Consider the following 23,519-nt stretch of genomic DNA (forward strand, 5'->3'; position numbering starts at 1 on the left):
CAGGGTGGGGTGGGAGCAGGGAGACTAGGAGAGTCAGGCAGTGCAGGGGCCTGGGCCAGGGTCACCAGCTAATGCAAACTGTTCATCAGAAAGGAAGATGAGCTTTTATTCAGTACCTACTCTGAGCTAAGTATTTGTTAGATCTTCTATATTCATTTATTTTACTTAGTTTCACAACAACCTTTGAGGTATAGATATCAAAATTGAGTCTCAGAGAAGTTAAATAAGTGTTCCAGAGTCACATTTCTAGATAGTGATGGAGCAAATTTCAAACCCGGGTCTGTGTGACTCCAGAACTAGTACCACCCAGACTTGGGAGTCTCTGTAACAAGTCTAGTTTAAATTGCTCTCTGCTTTCTTCTCAATTCTCGCAAGCTGCCTCATCCTTCATACCACTGACCCTGGAACTGAAGGCCAGGTTCTGCAGCGGCCTGAGGTATGTATGGTCCCAAGGGGACAAGTGTCCTTCTTGACTGGACAAGTGGAAATTTCTGATTGGTGTGGTTTAGTCATAGGACCTTGGGGGGGATTGACACAGTGTGGGAATTGCTCAGCAGCTGATGGTATGAGCTGGATGGGCTCCTGTAGCTTTTACTTGTCTGGTTCTGATAAGACTTTCATTCCATGTGATACTTGGATGGGCACCTGTAACATCAAAACTGGAAGGGCTCTTAGAGATCATTTGTCTAACCCCTCATTTTACAAACAAGGAAACCAAGGCCCTCACAGGGTATCGATGCTGTGTCCATCAAGAGAGAGTCGTGTTCTAGTTGCTGCCAGCCCAGCAATTCCAGAGGAGAGAGTCTCTTGTTCAAAGTAGAGAGGTTGCTGCCTCAGTCTGTCTCTTTAGGTTTCTAGGACAGCCTTCCGTGCCTTCCCATTTTTGATTTGCCACCTGTCTGCATTTACTCAGCAGATTCCACTTGTTACTGCCTGCAGTCCTCAAAGTGACCTCAGTGCAGCGTCTAGCTCTCCTTCCATATCTCTGAATAGAACAGCAACATTCAGGAGGGAATACAGGGATCCACCTGGATTCAAAGTCACAATTTTAGATGTTTGTAGTTCTCCTCAGCTACCCATTTTGGATTCAACAGCTTCCTCTTTTTCTAGTGCTCCTCAGCCCTTTCCTGACCCAGGAGGACTTTTTTGTTTATATGTTTTATTTTATTTTATTTTTAAAATAAATTTATTTATTTTATTTTTGGCTGCATTGGGTCTTCGTTGCTGCGCACGGGCTTTCTCTAGTTGCGGCGAGTGGGGGCTGCTCTTCGTTGCGGTGCGTGGGCTTCACATGCGGTGGCTTCTCTTGTTGCGGAGCACGGGCTCTAGGTGCGTGGGCTTCACTAGTTGTGGCGCATGGGCTTAGTTGCTCCATGGCATGTGCGATCTTCCCGGACCAGGACTCAAACCTGGTCGCCTGCATTGGCAGGCGGATTCTTAACCACTGTGCCACCAGGGAAGCCCTATATGTTTTATTAAATTGGAGCTTAGTAGCCCTCCTTGATTTATTTTTTTCAGGAAATTTTTAGTGAATGTCTATATGGGCCAAGTGCCTAAGTTACATCTGTGGGCAGCAGGTTCCATATTTACTTTTCACAGCTACCTCCAGACCTTCTCTACCAGGGCCATGGTTAGAATTTCATTGGGCTCTGGCACAAAGCAGTGGTGCCCCAGTACACTGCAGGGATAATGCTGTCCCAGCCAAAGTAGCAATGTCCTCTCTTGTTCTATCTTCCTCTTCTCCCACGAAGTCACTCAGCCCTAAACCAGGTGTGTTCCAGTTTCCTCTACTACGTGTGCATCAACCTCCTCTCAGCTCCAGAGAAGACAGGACCACCTTCCCAAGAAGGTAAGATGCTGTAGTTTGACCACTCATGAGGTCTGTGGTGGTCATTTAGAGTCTGGATGCCTTGCTGATTGGCTGGGTAGTGAGTCAGTACAGTAATAAGAAACCTTTGCTTGAAGCTACCCAGAGGAGCCATGGAATCATGGAATGATGGAAGTGTAGGCTGCTTCCTAGGGAGGTGAGATAATAAATAAATCAGAAAACAGTGGAATCCAAGCCTCTGGGACCTTTAGCCCGTAAGGGTTGAGAAGGACCGTAAAGCTCAACAAGTCCAGTTCCTCCCCGTGACCAACTTCTCTGCATCGTCCCTCACACCATGCCTCTTGCTCTCTGCCTGTTACCTCCAGAGACCTTTGCTCAAAATATCTTGAGCAGCCTGTTTCATTTCTTCGTTCCTTCATTCAAGAAATATTTCTTGAGTATCTACTATGTGCCAGACTCTATTCAAGGAGCTGGTAATAGGGATACAAAGTCCTGTTCTAATGGAGTGGGAGAGGCAGACAATAAACACATAGATAGAATGTCAGGGGTGGATGGGTGCTATGAAAAAAAATAAAGCTAGGTGAAGGGATAGGGGGTGATGGAAGGAGGAGGTACACGTTAGATAGGGTTTTCATGAGGAGGTGAGGAGGTGGCATGTTGGCGGAGGTCTGAGTGAGGTCAAGGAGTCCCATGCACCATCTAGGAGGGGGAGCAGCAGATGCAGGGCTGAGAGCTGGAGGTTTTCCCTTTTGCTGAGTATTAGTTGAGCTTCTGCAGCATGTCAGGGGAGGCCTAAGTGCAGCTGCGGATACAGTGATAATTATGATATGTTCTCTGCCTTAAGGAGTTCCTCTATCCTAGACCTCTCCCTCTTGCTATAACATAAAACAATTTAATCATTGTTTTATTCATTCATTCAGCAAATATCGTGCCTTCTTTGTGGGTGACATTTGCTGCTGGCTGTGTTTCCTTTTTTTACATTTTGAAGATGTTGTCTTCTCCCTACAGACTTCCCAAACCGCTCTTTTTCCTTTGTCTTTCTCAGCCACTATGCTGAGAGAGACAGAAGCACAGGTGAGCATTTTCATTCCTTCCAACACGGCTTGGCTCCTAGTTCTCTCACTGTACCAGCCACTCCTCTCTGCTCAGCGTCCAGCTCTCTGCCTCCTATTCAGGTGTGGTCTGGCCTGCACAGAGAATGACATGATGACTTCCGCCATGGTGGCAGCCGCATCATAACAGCCTCTAGTGTTCACCAGCACCAGCCCCTGCTGCAGGCAGCTCCCTCTCTTGTTGGAATAGGAGGGGCCCCACATGTCTGCCCCCTCAGACCCTGAGATCTTGTCATATCTCAGAGCACCAGGAAGAGCAGCCGACCTTACTTACATGCAGACTGCTTCTTTCTTTTATATATGGATGTGTGAGGCTCAAGGATATTAGTTTTGTTATTATCACAATGGTCATAGTGTGCTTTGGTGGAAAAAGCCCTAAGCTTAGAATTAGGAAACCTGACCTGACTCTGCTAGCACATCGCAGTGGGACATTCTCCATCTCACCTTCCACTTGGCCGTAGGCCCATTGCACTGGCAGGCTGGACCCTCTCATTTGACCTCTAACTTGGCCCCCTGCTTTCAGTCTCTCATCCTCCAACGAGTCTTCACCGACTGCTAGAGGATCTATCCTTAACATCTCAACTACCCTGGCCTTCAGCCATTGTCTCCAAACATCAGTCTGTGGGGCACTGTCCGACAGTGATGGAGTTTTCTCTGGTCTATGGTGAAATTTGGAAAATAAGGGTAATGTAGTGAATTTTCCATAAAGGTGACTTGATTCAAAATTTAAGCTCTGAGGTCCTTTTCTTTTATATTCTTTTGGTATCCAAATGTTCTTTCTTCTAAGAAACAGAAGTTTCATAAGAAATTTAGGAATCTATTCTCAGGATAAAATCCATATTCTCTACTCATCATTCAAGGTCCTTCACAATCTAGCTACAAATTACATCACACAGTCCCAAACCCCAACACTCCACATCTATTCACTGATGGGCCAGTCACACTGAACTCCTTGCTGCCCCTTATACATGACTTCCTCTTATGCCTCCAGGCTGCTGAACTCCTTGCTTCCTGGCTCAGGGAGTCTCTTCCCTCCTTTCTCTGCCTGTTTTCTCTTCACCCTCCACAGTTCCCTCCTCTTTGAGCTTGCCCTCCCCATCACAGGTGGTGTGAGTCACTCTCTCTTCCACTCTTGAACATGGCACTGATCACATGTCCTGTAATTAACTGTCTCGTTATCTGTTTTTTCCCACCAGCTGCCAGCTACTGGAGGTAGGGCCCATGTCTCACAGCCTGGCCTAGAGTAGCCAATCAGTAGACATTGTCAAGTGAACGAATGTATCTATGTCCTTCCACATGCTACCTTTAGTCTCTCCTGGTAGAGGGGAAGAAGAGACTGATTTCCTTTTATCCGGCGTGTATCCTTGCTACCCTGTGCAGTACTCTGTATGTAGTAGACACCCATGTGCTCATTACCTGTTCTCCTGTGTCCTTTGTGTGATTTTTCTCCTGCTTGTTCCCTCCCCAGAACTCTCTGCAGTGTCTGAGCTTCTGCAGCATGGGCTGCCCCGTATAAGCAGCAGGAGCCCTGAAAGCCTTGCTTTCCTGTCGGATCGCCAGTATGTGGAGGGAGCCACTCGCCAGAGACAGTACTGCATCCTGCTCCTCTTCTACCTGGCCTACATTCACGAGGACAGGTCAGTGCTCAGAGCTGGTGGCTGACAGTTGGTTCTGGAACCTACATCTTTAGCCAAGTTCAGTTCAATAAATGTTTACAGAGGCATCCTCTCCAAGCCTGGTGCTGCGCACTGGGGACACAGAGATAAGTGAGAAATGGCTTATATTCCTCAGGGGCTCACATTTTGGAGAGGGGGTTAAGACAGGTGGGTAGTCTGTCTAGAGACAGAGGCCTAGAATGCTAATGAGAGTTCCTTGATATCCCTGAGGGTGTTGTTCATGCACCAAAAAAAATGTCAGTGGCTTACTTTGGTTTTAAAAATTACTATACAGTTTATTAAAATTTAAAATCAAAAGACTATTTTCTGTTAAGCTTTTAAAAAATAATTTATTGAGGTAAAATTTACATAATTAAATTAACCATTTTAAAGTGAACAATTCAGTGGCATTTAATATATTCACAGTGTTGTGCAACCACCATCTCTATCTAGTTCCAAAATATTTCCATCACTCCAAAGTAAAACCTCTTATCCATTAAGCAGTCACTACCAATTCCTTTTTCTGCTCAGCTCCTGGCAACCAACAGTCTGTGTTCTGTCTCTATGGATTTATCTTTTCTGAACATTTCCTATAGATGTGGTCATACAGTATGTGACCTTTTGCACCTGGCTTCTTCCACTTAGCACAGTGTTTTCAAGATTCGTCCAGTGAGCATAATGTTTGTAGCATGCATTGATTGGTACTTTATTCTTTTTTTATGGCTGAATAATATACCGTTGTATATATATACCACAATTTGTTTATTCCTTCATCCATGGCTGGACATTTGGGCTGTTTCCACCTTTTGGCTATTGTGAATAGTAATGCTGTGAATATGTGTATACATGTATTTGTTTGAGTACTTGTTTTTCTCTTCCTTTTCTGAATATACTAGGTGTAGAATTGAGGAGTCATATGGCAATACAATGTTTAACGTTTTGAGGAACTTCCAAATTGTTTTCCAGAGTAGCTGCAATCCTACCAGCAATATTTGAGGGTTCCAGTTTCTCCATATCCTTGTTAACACTTGTCCATCTTTTTGGTTATAGCCATCCTAGCGGTTATGAAGTGGTTTTTGCATTGTGGTTTTGATGAGCATTTCCCTAATGACTAATGATTTTGAACATCTTTTCATGTGCTTCTTGGCCATTTGTACGCCTTCTTTGGAGAAATTCAGACCTTTGACCCATTTTTTTAACTGAGTTGTAAGAGTTCTTTATATGTTCTAGATACAAGTCCCTTATTAGATGTATGATTTGCAATTTTTTTCTCCCGTTCTGTTTGTTGTCTTTTAACTTTCTTGATGGTATCCTTTGAAGCACAGAGTTTTAAATTTTTATTAAATCTAATTTAAAAAATTTAGGGGGGGTGAAATATGTCTGTTTTTTCTGTTGTCATTTCTGCTTTTGGTGTTGATTCTAAGAAACCATTTTCTAACCCAAAGTCATGAAGATTTACTCCTATATTTTCTTCTGTAGTTATTTTCTTTCACAATTTTAGCTCTTACATATAGGTTTATGATCCATTTTGAGTTAACTTTTATGATGGTGTGAGGTAGGGGTCCAACTTCTTTTTTTTGCATGTGGCTTATACAGATGTTCCAGCGCCACTTGTTGAAAAGATTATTTTTCCCCCTTTGAATTGTCTTGACACCCTCATTGAACATCACTTGACCCATGTGATAGTTTAAAAGGTTTTTTCTGGACTTCCCTGGTAGCACAGTGGTTAAGAACCTGCCTGCCAATGCAGGGGACACGGGTTCGAGCCCTGGTCCGGAGAGCAACTAAGCCCATGCGCCACAACTACTGAGTCTGCGCTCTAGAGCCCGTGAGCCACAACTACTGAGCCTGCGCGCCACAACTACTGAAGCCCGTGCACCTAGAGCCCCTGCTCCGCAACAAGAGAAGCCACCGCAATGAGATGCCCATGCACTGCGACGAAGAGTAACCTCCACTCTCCACGACTAGAGAAAGCCCCTGCACAGCAACGAAGACCCAACGCAGCCAAAAATAAATAAATAAATTTATATATATATAAAAAGTTTTTTTCTTATTTTAAAACTCGTGCTTATTGTAAAAACTCAAGAAAAATGATTGGCTATAACGTTAAAATACTTCCCCATACACCTGCCAGAGTTAACTACTATTAGGTACCCTTCATGAACTCTTCTGTGTGTTAAAAAACACAAATATAGGGACTTCCCTGGTGGCGCAGTGGTAAGAATCCGCCTGCCAGTGCAGGGGACGCGGGTTCAAGCCCCGGTCTGGGAAGATCCCACGTGCCGCGGACAACCGAGCCCGTGTGCCACGGACAACCGAGCCCGTGTGCCACACACAGCTACCGAGCCTGTGTTCTAGAGCCCGCGAGCCACAACTACTGAAGCCCGCGTGCCTAGAGCTCGTGCCCTGCAACAAGAGAAGCCACCGCAATGAGAAGCCCGCGCACGGCAACAAAGAGTAGCCCCTGCTCACCACAACTAGAGAAAGCACTGAAGACCCAACGGAGCCAAAAATGATAATAAAACAAACCAAAACAAAACAAAAAACACACAAATATACTTTTTTTTTTAATATACAGAATGGGATATAATACAAGGTCTTCAACTTGCTTTTTAACTTAACAGTATATCTTGGACATCTTTTCATGCTACTACATGTATTAATAGGTCTACCTTATTTTTTTGGTAGCATAATATTTATATTATGGCTATTATCCATTTTCCTTTTAGTTTTTAAATAAGCATTTTATTTTGAAGTTATTTTAGATTTACAGAAAAGTTACTCTTCACCCATTTTCTCCTAATACATAACTGTGGTACATTTATCAAACTAAGTAACATTGGCACATTGCTATTTTTTCCAATTTTTTAAATTGTAAAATATACAAACATAAAATTTATCATCTTAACTATTTTTACTGTACAGTTCAGTAGTATTAAGTATATTCATAATGTTGTGCTACCATTACCACTATCCGTCTCCAGCATTCTTTTCATCTTGAAAAACTGAGACTATACTCATTAAACAGTCCATTCCCCCCTGCCCCCAGCCCCTGCACCACCATTTTACTTTCTGTTCCTATGATTTTGACTATGCTAAGTACTAATTATAGTGGAATCAAACAGTATTTGTCTTTTTGTGACTGGCTTATTTCACTTAGCATAATGTCTTAAGGTTCATCCAAGCTGTAGTATATCTCAAATTTCCCTCCTTTTTTGCACCGAATAATATTCCATTGTATGTGTATATATCACATTTTGCTTATCTGTTCATCTGTCGATAGAGATTTGGGTTGCTTCCTTTTATTATATATTGTCAATAATGCTGCTTTGAACATAGGTATACAAATATCTCCCTGAGTCCCTGCTTTCGATTATTTTGAGTATATACCCAGAAGTGGAATTGCTAGATCATCTGGTCGTTCTATTTTTAATTTTTTTAAGGAGATGTCATACTGGTTTCCACAGTGGCTATACCATTTTACAGTCCCACCAGCAGTGCACAAGGGTTCTAATTTCTCCACATCCTCTCCAATACTTATTTTTGTTTTTGTTTTGATAGTAGCCATACTAATGGATGTGAGGTTGTTATCTCATAGTTTTGATTTGTGTTTCCCTAATGATTAGTGATGTTGAGCATCTTTTCATGTGCTTATTGGCCATTTGTATATCTTCTTGGGAGAAATGTCTATTCAAATCTTTTGCCCATTTTTTAATCAGATTGTTTGAACTTTTTTGTTGTTGAGTTTTAGGAGTTCTCTATGTATTCTGGATATTAATTCCTTATTAGATATATGATTTGCAAATAATTTATCCCATTCTGTGGGTTGCCTTTTTACTCTGTTGATAGTCTTTTGATGCACAAAATTTTTAAACTTTCATAAAGTCCAGTTTGTTTATTTTTTCTTTTATTGCCTATGCCGTTGTTGTCATAACCAAGAATTCATTGCCAAATTCAATGTCAAGGAAGTTTTGCCTTATGTTTTTTTCTAAAAATTTTATAGTTTTAGGTCTTAAGTGTGGATCCATTTGGGGTTAATTTTTTTTAATATCGTGTTAGGTAAGAGTCTAACTTCATTCTGTTGCATGTGGAAATCTGGTTTTCCCAGCACCATTTGTTCAAAAGACTGTCCTTTCCCCATTGAATGGTCTTGGCATCCTTGTTGAAAATCATTTGATGATATATGTGAAGGTACAATACTATTAACTAAGCTTTATTCAGATTTCACCAATTTTTCCTCTATTGTCCCTTTTCTGTTCTAGGACACAATCCAGGATACTGCATTGCATTTAGTATTACCTATTTAAAAATGTTTAATTTGGGGGGCTCTTAATCTGATAGGTGAGACATCGGGTAGAAAATTTAAAAGATATAAAAGGGTATATAGTGAAGTCAGTTTCCTCCTCATCCCCATCTCCCTTGCATGTACAAGTATAGATGTCTCCCTCCCCCAGAAAGTAGCCCATTGAACACACAAATGTTTAATGATAAATACGAGAAGGGTGAACTGGCTGCCAAAGCAGGGCCTCCTGAACCCCAGAAGCAGCATCCTTCTCTTTAACACTGCCGGTCCAGCTGCCTGATGCTTTACCTTGTAGGTGTGAGTGAGGAGTCTCTGGCCTCTAATAGAGCCTTGCACAAAGCATAGAACTATGTGCTATGCATGTGTGACGATGCTTTGTTAAATATATACAGCACACTCTTTGTGCAAGGTGTCATTAGATTGTGGACATGCTGGGACAGAAGGACAGTGGCTGAGGGAGGATATGGCAGGGCAGGACAGCCATCTCTGCCTTTTTCACTCAGACTCTCCTTGCTTGACAGGTTTGTCTCAGAGGCGGAGTTATTCGTGGCTGTGCGAAGCTTCCTCTTGTCTCTGCAGGACCAGGGTGAATGCCCTCCACTGGTGGTCTTCAGAGCTTCCATCTATCTACTTGCAATCTGCCAGGACAAAGACGGTGCGCTAGATGAGGTATGGACCAAAGTGCCTAGGGCTTTTCTTCCTCCTCCTGCACCTCTTTACATCACGGTTCCTTGGGAGACTATGATGATGTATATATAGAGAAGGTGGGTGGCAGAGAGAGAGTGTGTGTTGAGGGAGTGGGGGAAGATAGCGTGCTGATATATACATAGCCCTTGTAACTTAGCCAATTCTCTCAACAGTACTGGGAGGCAGAGATTATTATTTCCATTTTATAGATAAGAAAATCAAGACTTAGGTTAAAGTATCGATAACTTTTGCTAGGTCACACAGTTAATTGATGGCATAACCAGGACTCCAGCTCAGACTTGACCAACTCCCAAGGCTCTTTTCTTAGTACCACCTCTGGTTTATGCAGGAGGAAAGAGGTGTGAGGTGTCTCCAGGTCACAGTTTATCGAACAAAGTGTGTTGCCAGCACCCAGATCATTGTTAACCAGGCTGGTCTTGGATTGCTTTGAAGGTGGTTATATGTTACAAGTTTTCTCTCTCTAGCTTCTTTATAAACTGTCAGGGGTGGAGGACTATGTCTGATTCATCACTGGATCTGTCACCTTTTCCACTGAAAATTGATTTCATTCCTTAGATGTGGACTCTTCAACCTCAAGTTAAGGATTCTCTTCCTTCATTGACTATTAATTTTGCCTTTTTAAAAATTACTATTGGGGCAAATGTGACTTGAGCAGACCTGGTTTAATTTGAATGGAATCAGGAAGGTATAGTAGAAGTGCAAGTGTTCTCAAGTAAGACAGATGTAGGTATATAATGTCCCATTGTCTCTCTTTTTGTGGTATTAGCAGCCATTGGTGATCATTCCCTAGATCCTTTAATTCATTAGGGATTGCAAAATATAATATCCTAATTCTGTCATTCTCTCTTTGTTTATTAACTGGACTATTTGTATGAAAAGAAACTTCTCTCACCAACTATTCAGTTACTCTGAATGGTAGATTGTATAGGAAGCATAGGGTGAATGTTTGATTCTTTCCCTTTAATTACCAGTTTTCAAAAAAAATGAGTTGGTTGCCTAGCACTCTAAAAGTGACCAAAGAGATTTTTTTAGTATCATTATGAGCTCATCGATTTAAAAATATTTGATGGTTTCAGTCCACTATATTATCCTTTTGAGGATCAAATCGTCCTATCTTTGGCCAGTGGGAGCCTATTCAAGGTTGCTCCTAAGTCCTTTTGACACAACCTTAGTAATCTTTGACAGAGTTTGAGTTTTCTTTTCTTTTTTTAAAAATAAATTTATTTATTTATTTATTATGTTTATTTTTGGCTGCTGCACGCGGACTTTCTCTAGTTGCGGCGAGCGGGGGCTGCTCTTCGTTACGGTTCGTGGGCTTCTTGTTGCGGTGCGCGGGCTTCTCGTTGCGGTGCTTCTCTTGTTGCCAAGCATGGCCTCTAGGTGCGCTGGCTTCAGTAGTTGTGGCACGCGGGCTCTGGAGTGCAGGCTCAGTAGTTGTGGTTCACAGGCTTAGTTGCTCCACGGCATGTGGGATCTTCCCGGACCAGGGCTCGAACCCGTGTCCCCTGCATTGGCAGGCGGATTCTTAACCGCTGCATCACCAGGGAAGCCTGAGTTTGAGTTTTCTAGTATCACAAGATGCTTCAGGCGTTCCTGCTCTCCCATCCTGTCTTGATCCTACCCAGTTAGGCTTTCACTCTTACCATATCACTGAAAATGCACTTGTCAAAGTCACCAATAACAGATACATGGCTAAAGCCAGTAGTCAGCATTTTAGTCATCATCTTACTTGACCTATCAACAACATCTCTTTTCTTTGAAACACTGCTTTTACTTGGCATCTAGAATACCGGGTATTCCTAGTTTTCCTCCTACTTCTCTGGCAGTTATGTCTCAGTGTCTTTTGCTGATTCTCTTTTATCGCCTTGACCTCTAAATGTTGTAGTACCTCAGGGCCCTGTCTGTGACTGCTTTTCTTTTTTCTCTAAACTTACTGCTTTGATGATCTCATACAGTCTCATGGTTTAATTCATGGCTGGATTAAACAAGATCACTCTGGCCACTAGGACAATATAACAGAGGGTGAGGGTGCAGAAACCAGTTAGGCTACAGCAATAATGTAGGCAAGAGATAGTGGAGTAGGTGGTGAAAATCGTCAGCTTTTGGATATATTTTGAAGTTGGTGCCATAGGATCTCTTGATGGACCAGTGTGAAGTATGAGAATAAGAGAAAATAAAAGGATGTTTTCAAAGATTTTGGTTCTCATGAGGGTCAAAGAATTGGATTGAAATACTAGAGGGAGTGAGCTGGAAAGACAGGAGGGGTGGTGGTAAAATGGGATGCTTGAAATTGGGGTTATTTGGGAGGGTGCAGTTCTTCGTAATGACAAGGTACAGATACATGACTGTGGGACTGAATGGCTGAGGCAGGTAGAGATTAGAAGGAGGAAGTAAGAGAATTTAGAGGCCAAGGTTTCCGAACTAAGGAAGTGGAGTGAAAACAGCCTCCCTTGAGAGACTGTAGGTAAAAGAGGTTTTTGGCAGAGAATCAAAGCAGCAAGGCGAAGGGAATATTCAAAGAGGTACAGGACATAGGGAATTTGCTGATAACTGTGAGTGAGTTCTAGAGGGCACGTGGAAGGGTTGTGGAGCTGTGTAAGAGTGGGAGACGGGATTTAAGGAGGGCATGTCCTGAGCCATATGGGGGTGACCTGAAATTTCTGGGCTTTCTGAGGTGACTGATGTAAACGGGGGAAAAGGACACAATAGGAATAGTCCTGATGGCTTCAAGACTAATAATCGTGGCAAGATTGGTTCTTGGGGGCCCTCTCTTCCCATCTACCAGTGGGTGTGGAGACTTAGAGGGTAGTTTATGGAGGAGCTCCAGATTTCCCCTCTTAGGTGTGAATCCATAAATGCTATATAACATTGTTTTGCATTTTAAAAATTCTTATATAAATATATAAATGGCAATATACAGTCACAACTTGTTTTTTTTTACTTCATTTTTGTTTTTCTATTTTTATTTATTCAGGTTTTTTAAAAAAATTGTGGTAAGATACACAAACATAAAATTTACTATCTTAACCATTTTTAATGTACAGTAATGGTATTATGTACATTAATATTGTTGTGCAACCATCTCACCACCATCTATCTCCAGAAATCTTTTCATCTTGCAAAACTGAAACTCTATACCCATTAAACAATAACTCCCTTATGTGCATTGACCACTTATCAGGTGCCAGGTGCCATGTGGGTCCCTGTCAGGGTTGAGGTGAATCAAACAAACTCCCTGCCCTCAGGGAGCACCAGTTTGGCAAGAGAGACAAAAAGATCTCCTACAAGGCAGGGAACAGCTGCAGTGCTTCCTGGAGCTGGAGGACCATTGAGAGCTACGAAAGCACAAGGGGCAAGAGGTTGTGTCTGATTGTGGCATCAGAGAGGTTTCGTGGAGGAGATGGAGGTAGTGAAGGGAGAACTTTCAGGCTGAGAGTAGAGCAAGATTTAAGATACAGAGGTGGGGAGTTACCCACTCTATCCATTCAAGGAAGGAAGCCTAGTTTAGTGTGGCTTGGCTAGGTCATGTGGGAGAAAGAATGGAAAGAAGCTGGGAGGTAGACCTAAGTCTTTAATAACAGGCTCGAAAAGGAAATTAAGAAAACAATTCCATTTACAATAGCATTAAGAAATTAAATATATAGGAATAAATTTAACAAAAGAAGTGCAAGGACTTGATCACTGAAAATCACAAAACATTATTGAAAGAATTTAAAGAATACATAACTAAATAGAAAGACAACCTGTGTTCATGAATCAGAAGACTTAATAGCCAGTTATAAGATAAATAAGTGCTGGGGATGTAATGTACAGCATGATGACTACAGCTAACAATGTTGTTTTGTATATCTGATAGTTGCTAAGAAAGTAGATCTTAAAAGTTTTCATCACAAGGAAGAAACTTTTGTAATTATGTGAGGTGATGGATGTTGACTAAACTTATTGTGGCAATCATTTCACAATATATACATTTATCAGATCATTATGTTATACTCCTTAAACGTATACAATGTTATACATCAATTATATCTCAATAAAATTAGGAAAAAAGAAGACAATAGTGTTCAAATGGCAGTACTCCCCAAATTGATCTATAGTTTCAACATAGTCTTGATCAGAATCCCTGTTTCCTTCTCTTTTTTTTAAGATTTAATTTTATTAATTTTTGGCTGCTTTGGGTCTTCTTTGCTGCGCACAGGACTTTTCTAGTTGCAGCAGGCATACTCTCTGTTACGGTGCGCGGGGGCTCTTCTCATTGCGGTGGCTTCTCTTGTTGCGGAGCACGGCCTCTCGGCGTGCGGGCTTCAGTAGTTCTGGCACGCAGGCTCAGTAGTTGTGGTGCACAGGCTTAGTTGCTCTGTGGCATGTGGGATCTTCCCGGACCAGGGATCGAACCCGTGTCCCTTGCATTGGCAGGCGGATTCTTATCCACTGCGCCACCAGGAGAGTCCCTGCCTTCTCTTTTTTTGTCCAGAAATGGACAAGTTGATCCTAAAATTTATATGGAAATGCAAGGGACCCAAAATAGCCAAAACAATCTTGAAAAAGAAGCACAAGGGCTTTCCTGGTGGCGCAGTGGTTAAGAATCCACCTGCCAATGCAGGGGACACGGGTTCGAGCCCTGGTCCGGGAAGATCCCACATGCCACAGAGCAACTAAGCCTGTGCACCACAACTACTGAGCCTGCGTGCCAGAACTACTGAAGCCCGCACGCCGAGAGGCCGTGCTCCGCAACAAGAGAAGCCACCGCAATGAGAAGAGCATGAAGACCCAACACAGCCAAAAAAGTTAATAAATTAAAAAAAAAAGCACAAGGTTGGAGGACTCACACTTCTTAATTTAAACTTACTACAAAAATAGAGTAATCAAGACAGTGTGGTTCTGGTATATGTCTAGCATAGACAACCAGATCAGTGGAATAGAACTAAGAGTCCAAAAATAAACCCATATATTTTTAAAAGGATGCCAAGACAATTCAGTGGGGAATGAATAGTCTTTTTAATAAATGGTGTTGGGACAGCTGGATATCCACAAGCAACAGAAAGAAGTTGGACCCTTACCTCATACCGTACGCAAAAAATAAATCAAAATAGATCAAAGACCCAAATGAAGAGTGAAAACTATACACTATAAAATTCTTAGAATAACATGTTAAGGAATTTGAGCTTTGTAATATGTACAATGGGAAGAGATAGGTTTTTGAGGGTTAATAAATGATTCAAAACACCTGCCCTTTGCTTTCTTTGTGCCAGGCCCTATGCCAAGTGCACAGATTAATCTGCCGCAGTCCCTGCCCTCAAGCATCTCAAGTCTAGTGTGGGAGGTGGACAAGTACACGCTGACAATTATGATACACTGTGGTATCATTATAGAGCTGGGTTTCTCAGCCATGGCACTATTAACATTTTGCACAGTATAACTCTTTTCTGTGGGAGGCTGTCCTGAGCATTGAAGGATATTTAGTGGGATCCTGCTCTCTCCTACTAGATGCCAGTAGCACTCTCCCAATCAAGACAATCAAAAATGTCTGTAAACATTTAAAAATGTCTCCTGAGGAGAAAAATCACCCCCAGTTGAAGACCACTGTTACAAGGTAAGCACAGTGAGGTTTTCTTTTCACTAGAGGGTGCTGGGATGAGCCAGTGTAGATATCCTGGAGCACTGAGAAGCCAGTACATTTTTCCCAGTTATGTCTTGGCTGTCTGTGTTTGTTGGGGATTGGGGTCTCTTGAGTCCTTTGCAAGGTGTATTTAGCCCCTTTCTTCTTTGCCTCCAGGCTGTGGTTGGCGCCATCAGAAAATTACTAGAGGGCATCCCGGACCTGCACCTAGTCTACACCCACCACCCCCTCCTGCTCAGGTTATTCCTGTTGTATCCAGAGCTGATGAGTAGGTTTGGGCACCGTGTCCTGGAACTTTGGTTCTCCTGGGAAGAGAGCATCTGTGAGGAGCTGGATGATGTCGCCTCTGCTGGGCAGCCCACCCTTCCCGCCAGCTTAGCAGCCCTGTTTCATGTGCTCAGAAGCAGCCCCAGCACCCTGCTCATTTTGCTAGTAGGTGACCACTTGCTCATTTCTACATTCAGAGATGGTGGGCCCTCTCTCTCTGGGAGCTGGTTTATTGAGGTCAGGAGGCACCCGCAGCTGCTTCTGCCTGCATCTGGACTTATCACTGTTTCCATGTGAGTAGGAGGTCCTTTCGGCTGGCAGGTGCCTGGTTTCTGTAAGTCTATACCCTTTCTTAAGTCTGATGGAGGTCTGCTCACTGAGAGATATGTGCCTCTCTAATCCCCAGGGGATATACCTATGAAATGCTGACCTCAGTCACCATTCCCTCTCGCCTCCTTGTCTTCTCTTAAGCATATTCTGTTAACAAGGGTTTGATGTCATAGGGGACCCCTGGGGCATGTAGATAAAGATGTCTGATAGCAGAGGGACTCAGCCTCTTTTCTTCCATAACTCTCAGGATAATGTTACATGTGCAACACCCTCCCTTAGCCATATCCAGAATTTTTTTGTCATGAGTTTATTGCATATTCCAATGCTTTTTTTAATGAAGTAAGACATTCCTGTAATTTCTATCAGGTACATCAGTTAGATAAGTAGGCTGCCTGCTGTCTGCAGTTTCTAACACACTGACTTTAATTCCATCTTTTTTTCCTCATTATTATAGAGATGACTGCTATAATTTACATATATTTTTTAAAAAGGAAATTATTTACACATTTGACAATTTAGTGACCAGTTACTAGTTTTAGGTCCCAAACTGAGCACACTAGCATATGAGACACTCTTTTTAGAACCCCTGCCTTCAATGCTAGTTCACGTACTTGGCCCCCCGCCCCTTAGTTCTGGAAGAATGACATAGCCCTTTAGAGAAGAGTGGGTGTTTCTCTGATATTCTTATCATCAACAAACATGATTCCCTGACTTTATTGGAGTGACTGTGGTGGAAATAACACCTGCATATTATATATCTCACATCCTTAGGTACCTACATCTGTCTGTATTCACATTCTCATGTACACACTCCCCACTCAGACTTAAATCTTCACCTTCTTCCCTGAGATCTGTCGTCTTGTGAAATCACACACGTGTTGGCTTGATAGGGGCCATATTCATGCTTTGGCTCAAATTCTTCCTTGGAGGAGGAAGAAAAGAGAAGAAGGAACGGGTTAAAAATAAACCAGTAGTGCATAGAGAAAGAAGAAAAGATGGGATGCCAGGCAGAGTAGCAATGGACAGAGCTAAGATACCGGATTTTCTTTGCCAGGTAATGTATTCAGGGTCAATTCCTCACACATAACAGGTACTTACAAATCTTTGCTGACCTGTTGAGTTAGGGGTCTGGACAGATCTAAGTGTCTCAAAAAAGAAAAATTCAGATCTTCTGAGAAAGATACTAATCATGATATCTTATTTTTTTCTTTGAAACAGATGAAGAAATAGGTTTAGAGAGATTTGTCCAAGGTCACAGGAGCTGAGATTAAAACCCAGATTTTGACTCCCTAATGTTCTTTCCAGTAAACTCAGCTAAATTCCGTGTTTCATCTAATGGGAGAGCTGTTTGTTTGAGCACTAGGGATATAGGGATGAATCTCACCTCGTCGCTGCCCTGCAGGCCAGCGAGGGGCTCAGACACGGCACACCGCTAACAGCTGGAGATGGAGGCTTCTATGAGCTTCTGTTTCCTCACGTGCATAAGGGAGATGAGATAACATGGGGATAAATGAAAGAATATATAGGAACACTTGTGATATGCTGTACACGGTAGACTATCATTCACTGATTATTGACTGACTCTGAACCAGGTAAAGAATGTTAATCTCACAGAGGCTTATTGAATTGCCAAGGTCATATAGCTAATAAAGATCATGACCATGACTGGAGCCTAAATTAATGAGTTTTTCACTAAATTAGATCCTAGAAACATCAGTGGTAAGAAAAAATAGCAAGGAAAAGCTTTGTTGTTTGTTCATATAGATATGATTCCTACCATTTCTCCCCAGCTTCTAGCCGCAGGAGAGGAAAGAGTCTAAAAATATGTGTTGGTACCAATTTCTGTTTTTGATATGTGTAATTAACAGGTGAAAACAAAGCTGTTAATTGCCACTCTTATCAACGGGTGGTCTTTCATGTAGGTTGCTTATATGTAAAAAGCAGCAGCTCTGTTTGTTCCCTGCTTGGCCACATCCCTCTGGTCGGTCCAGTCCCAGAGAGTTCTGGACAGCTCTGGACAGGAGAGACTTCGGAGTGAGCCATGCTCCACCCAGAGCCTTCCCACTGACCCATATGGTGGGGTGCACGCCTTCCCCTGGCATTCACCATGGCTGCCAAATGCTAAGTAGCCCCCTTCCTTTTGCACTGTTAACATTTACTAACTCAGGTTTCTAAGGGACCAGCTCTGGCAGTCAGGCAGCCATGTGCCAGTGAAGGAGCAGGAGTGGGAAACTGGTTTGGCCTTGGGCCCTGTGACCTTGGGCAAATCACACCTCATCTGGGCTTTAGCCTCATACTCTGTAAAGTAAAAAAGGTTGGTGGAAATGAACCTCTAGCCCTCTCATTCTGAGATTCTCTCCTTCCAGAGATGTTTTCTGAATCCCTACAAGGTAACAAAAATGAAGCCAATCTCATCCCTGCCCTTCATTAAATCATAGTGTAGTAGAATTTACAATGCCACTGCTTTCTTGATAGGCAAACTACTTAATCTGTCCCATTTTGCTCATTTGAAAAATCGGGGTGCACGTACCTGGAAGAGTTATCATGAAGACACAGATAATGTATAAACAAACATATAACTACAGTTTAAACACAGCACAGTACCTGACATTATCAGGCCCTAATTGAGCGATTGCTATTGATAATGTCAACAAAAATTAATCAATAGTCAATCTAAGAAAGAAATAGAAAATTTTATTTGAGCCAACCTGAGGATTATAACCCAGGAGACAGTCTTTCAGAAAGCTCTGAGGGAAATTCCCTGGCGGTCCAGTGGTTAGGACTCTGTGCTTCCACTGCAGGGGCAAAGGGTTCGATCCCTAGTTGGGGAACTAAGGTCCTGCAAGCCACGTGGTGTGGCAAAAAGAAAAAGGAAAGTTCTGAGGACTGTTCTGCCTGTAAGAGGTCAAAGAACAGTGATATAAGTTTTTGAGACAAATGGTTAAATGATGTGTTATTGACAGTTTACACAATCCAGATCTACATGTACAAAGCAAGTAGTGGGTCACAGGTCATCGTGGCTCCTTACAAGATTAAGAAGGAAATTATCCCCTAAGGAGTTGTGGTTGTGACCCTTGATGAGATTAAGAAAGAATGTTGTCTCCTAAGGAGGTCTGGTTAATGCAGATGCGCAGTATACGCCAAAGGGGAGGGAGGAGGCCCAAACGAGTAGAAAAAAATTTTTGTTAATTTTTCTCATCTTGACATAAAATATGAATTATTTCATCAATATTATAGTTGTTTCTCTGGCAGCTGTGGAGGTTTTTAAAGAGCCAAGCCCAGACACCCATGTGCTACCCAGTGATCAGCCCATCTGGATTTGTCTGGCCAGTTGCCCTGTAATCATGTGTCTCTGTGTGTCAGAAGCTGTCTTCCCTGGAAAGGGAGTCTGTGTGTAACCTTGGTTTCATGACACCCAGCCCTAACTGGCCTGTCCAACGGAATTGGCTTGTTTGAGCTGGAAGGTGCCAGGAGCTATCAGTAGGATACCCTCTGGTGTGGCTTCTGCTGGCTTTGCCTTTAACATATGCTCATTAAAATAACTCTGAAAGCAAATAAAAAGCAATGTTCTTTCCCACCTTCGGAAACCAAGGCCTTTACACCTTGGGGCAGAAATAGCCAGATGCCATGGCAGAGACAGGGCCTGATCTGGTCCTTGCTTCCCTTCCTGTACCCTGAATCTGTCCTAACCCATTCTCTGCCTGCCCTGTGACATCTCCATCCCCCGCCCCCTTCTCCCTTAAGGCACACTCAGGTCCCCTGTTCTGAAATAACCTCTTCTTTACCCTGTAATTCCATTTACAAGAGAGGCATCCTGGAAAGTAGAAAGAGCTTTGGGCTTGGAGTTAGGAGACCCGTATTCAATTCCTAATTGTGCCACTTACTAGCTTACATGAACTTTGGCACATCACATAATCTCTCTGGGCCTCCATTTTCTCCTATTTAGGATAGACTTATTTGACAGGATGATGCATGGTAGGTGCTGAGTGAGTGCTTCTTTCCCCAGGTTCTGTGACACCATTATTTGGGGCCCTTCCCCAGCTCCTCTCTTATTCACTGTTAACCTGTCCCTAACCATAATGCCCTCTGAGCTCTGGCTTCCTTCTCTCCTGCTCAGGACCTCATCTATTCCAGTCCAGTGGACACAGCCCGCAAGGTACTGATCGTCCTGAGGACCTTTTTGAGGAGGAATGAGGATGTCCAAGTGGGCGGTCTCATCCGAGGCCACTTCCTGCTGATCCTACAGCATCTGCTGGTGGAACATGGGTCCTCCCCATCAGAAGGTCAGTCTGTAGCTGCTGGGGGCATGTATTGACCTGAAGGTCAGACAGAAGTGGCATCTCTGCCCTGATGAGGCCTGCTCTAGGAGAGAGAATCAGAGTTTTCCATGCAAAAGAAAAGTCAGACCAGTGGGGCATCAAACTAAACTTTATCTCCTTCCTCTCATTGGAGAGTGGGTGCTCAACATATTTGGTTTGTGTGTGTGGTTTGAGTGTGCTTATGTTTAATGTCTGCATGGATGAGAGTGTTTGAGGTATGCATGCATGTCCCCACCCTGCCCAGCATGTGCTCAGAGCTGTTTGTCACAGGAGTGGCAGCCTCCAGTTGGGAAGAAAAAAGGGGTAAATATTGGGGAGGTCAGGGAGGCAGCAGCAGTCAGCAGGGGCTGGGGAGGGGGTGGATCTGTGATGTATTGGAAGCTCCTGGTGAGATCCAAAAGGATGGTTTCTAAATCTGGAATGGGACTCCCTGGAGTCAAGGAAGCTTGATATTTGGTACAGTATGAAGACACTGAAAGGCTGGAATTGGTCTGTTTACTCTTAGAAAGTTGAATTTTTAAATTTCAAAGCAATTAAGAGAAAGTAGGTAGAGAGCTGTGGCTCACTTGGTCCAGTTCTGATTGAGGACGGTGGTTTGGAGGTATGTTTAAGGGTATCTAGAAGAGCTGAGTCCTTCTTTTTCAGGGAAGGACAAGCCACAACTAACTGATAATAGTGTTTAAGAGCCATGAGATTTCTTGGAAACACATAGTAGAATGACTGTGAGCACTGGATTGAGATTTGGGTTCAAGTCCTGGCCCTGGCCCTGCCGCTGTGGGGCCTTGGAGATGTCACCCAGCCTCTCTGGGCCTCAGTTTTCTTAACTGCAAAATAGGAATAACATTCCCTACTTCACATGATTTTTAAGATGATTAAGTGAAATAATGAATTCCTGGTACCCAACCCAGAGCTGGCACTCAGTACGTCAGTTGCCCCTCTTCTAAATGAGGAAGGAAAAAGACAGGAAATAGGGGTAAATACCAACAAACTATTTACCGCTGGTGGGTCGTGGGTGCCTGTCTGACCTTAGGGTGATCTGATGGTCAATCCCCCTTACCAGCTCTCCTTGTTTCTCACAGCCTCAGGGAACCTGCCTTTGCTGCTGAGCCTCCTTTCCTTAGTGCAGCTGAGGAACGAGTCAGAGCAAGAACTGGACAGCATGGCCATGAAGCTCCTTCACCAAGGTGCTCTGGCTGCTTGGGACGGTGCCTGAGGGCCTGGGGCTGGGCGTGCTGTGGGTGTGCTCTCAGTAGTGCTGGCCTTGTTCCTTTCTTCCACCCTTTCATCTTTTTGGAAGAAGCTAGTGGGTCAATCTACTCCTGTGGGCTTCTTTTTTTTTTTCTTTTTGGAGGAGAGAGAGGTTTATTGCAGGGCCGTGCAAGGAGAACGGGGACTCATGCCCCAAACCCCGAACTCCCCGAAGGGTTTCAGCAAAGCATTTTTAAAGGCAGGGTGAGGGAGGAAGGTTGCAGGGTATGCAGTCAGCTCGTGCACAGTTCCCTGATTGGTTGATCTCCTGTGGGCTTCTTGATAAAGGACCTTCCAGATCTTTCTCTGCTCATTCTCTGGGAATGTTTGGAAAATCAAAAAAAAAAAATTATTGTGACAAGCTCCAGTATCAGGAATGCCTGGGTTTGTTCTCAGCTTAGTCACTAATTATGCAACCTTGGGCAGTCACCTAGCCTCTATGAGCCTTTGGTTCCTCATAGGTAAAATAATAGTGCGTACTTGATTTAGGGTTGATACAAAAATAACCGTAGATGTAGAATGCCACAGGATGCTTGGCACAGAGTAGGCCTTCATTGAGTACAATCCATGTATCTTCATTTTTCCTGGCACAAGCTCAGTTTTCCACCTCACCCCACAGCTGACGCAGGATCTGATGATCCAGTCACAGTTCTCTAGGCCTCTTTTCTACCCATACTTCAAACCTCTCAGGACCTTTTATTGCTCATTAATGTGGTCACTAGTTCATAGGCAGTACCCTCAGGAAGATTTGTTGAGGCAAGGTTGAAATTAATAGGAGAAATGGTGTGTATTCAGTACCTGTGTACTGTCAGGTCCTCTGGCCACAGGTGAGGATGGTTTTTTTCCCTGCCTGGAGCCCAAGGCTTCTCACGAGATCAGTGTCCAGCTCAAAAAGAGCCTCCAGGCCTGACCTGGAGCTGGTCATCGCCTGCCTATCTTATCAGGTTAAGGGTGATGCTCAGCTGGGAGGGAGGTCTGTGTGTGACAAAAACAGCCATCAAAAGGGCCTCTAGGGAATGGACTTGAGGACACGAGGAGGTGGAAGGGTAAGCTGGAACGAAGTGAGAGAGTGGCATGGACATACATACACTACCAAATGTAAAATAGATAGCTAGTGGGAAGCAGCCACATAGCACAGGGAGATCAACTCGGTGCTTTGTGACCACCTAGAGGGGTGGGATAGGGAGGGTGGGAGGAAGACGCAAGAGGGAGGAGATATGGGGATATATGTATACGTATAGCTGATTCACTTTGTTATAAAGCAGAAACTAACACACCATTGTAAAGAATTATACTCCAGAAAAGGCAGTAATCTACTAAAAAAAAAAAAAAGGGCCTCTAGGGAATTCCCTGGTTGTCCAGTGGTTAGGGCTCCACACTTCCACTGCAGGGGGCATGGGTTTGATCCCTGCTTGGGGAACTAAGATCCCACAAGCCATACAGTGTAGCCAAATAAATAAATAAATAAATAGAAAGGGCCTCTAACAGGGAGAAAAAACAGGCTGAAACATACACGTGAAATGAATATACATTTACGTATAACCCTTGAGTACTTTTATTTGAGAGCATTGAGGGTAGAGGACTGTAGTTCACGGGTGAGGGTATGGTTGGGGGGCCTGCTTGTCTGGTTGACCACAAGCCAAGTAAAGTCAAGTGTGCTGTGGCTGCCAAAAAAGTGAATGGTGGGGCAGACAGCAGAAGCAAGAACTACAGTCCTGCAGCCTGTGGATCAAAAACCACATTCACAGAAAGCTAGACAAGATGAAAAGGCAGAGGGCTATGTACCAGATGAAGGAACAAGATAAAACCCCAGAAAAACAACTAAAGGAAGTGGAGATCGGCAACCTTCCAGAAAAAGAATTCATAATAATGAGAGTGAAGATGATCCAGGACCTCAGAAAAAGAAAGGAGGCAAAGGTAGAGAAGATGCAAGAAATGTTTAACAAAGACCTAGAAGAATTAAAGAACAAACAAACAGAGAGAGACCCATGTACCGCAAAAAAAAAAAAAAAAAAAAGAGAATTATACTCCAGTAAAGATGTTAAAAAAAAAAAAGGCAGTAATCTACTAAAAAAAAAAAAAGGGCCTCTAGGGAATTCCCTGGTTGTCCAGTGGTTAGGGCTCCACAC

The 23,519-nt window shown here is 43.3% G+C and overlaps 1 protein-coding gene across 1 annotated transcript in view; it reads left to right on the plus strand.

The window, feature by feature from the left end:
• The window catches only part of MEI1 (meiotic double-stranded break formation protein 1), a 46,849-nt gene extending 25,494 nt beyond the window's left edge, over positions 1–21,355 (plus strand). The window contains exons 16-22 of the mRNA XM_028491471.1: positions 376–436; positions 1,752–1,849; positions 4,409–4,577; positions 9,420–9,567; positions 15,383–15,658; positions 19,941–20,106; positions 21,222–21,355. Coding sequence (XP_028347272.1) covers positions 376–436; positions 1,752–1,849; positions 4,409–4,577; positions 9,420–9,567; positions 15,383–15,658; positions 19,941–20,106; positions 21,222–21,355 — 1,052 coding nt within the window. The remainder of the gene's footprint in view (positions 1–375; positions 437–1,751; positions 1,850–4,408; positions 4,578–9,419; positions 9,568–15,382; positions 15,659–19,940; positions 20,107–21,221) is intronic.
• The last annotated feature ends 2,164 nt before the right edge of the window (positions 21,356–23,519 follow it).

Source organism: Physeter macrocephalus, chromosome 6 (assembly GCF_002837175.3).
Source record: "Physeter macrocephalus isolate SW-GA chromosome 6, ASM283717v5, whole genome shotgun sequence".
NCBI lineage: Eukaryota > Metazoa > Chordata > Mammalia > Artiodactyla > Physeteridae > Physeter > Physeter macrocephalus.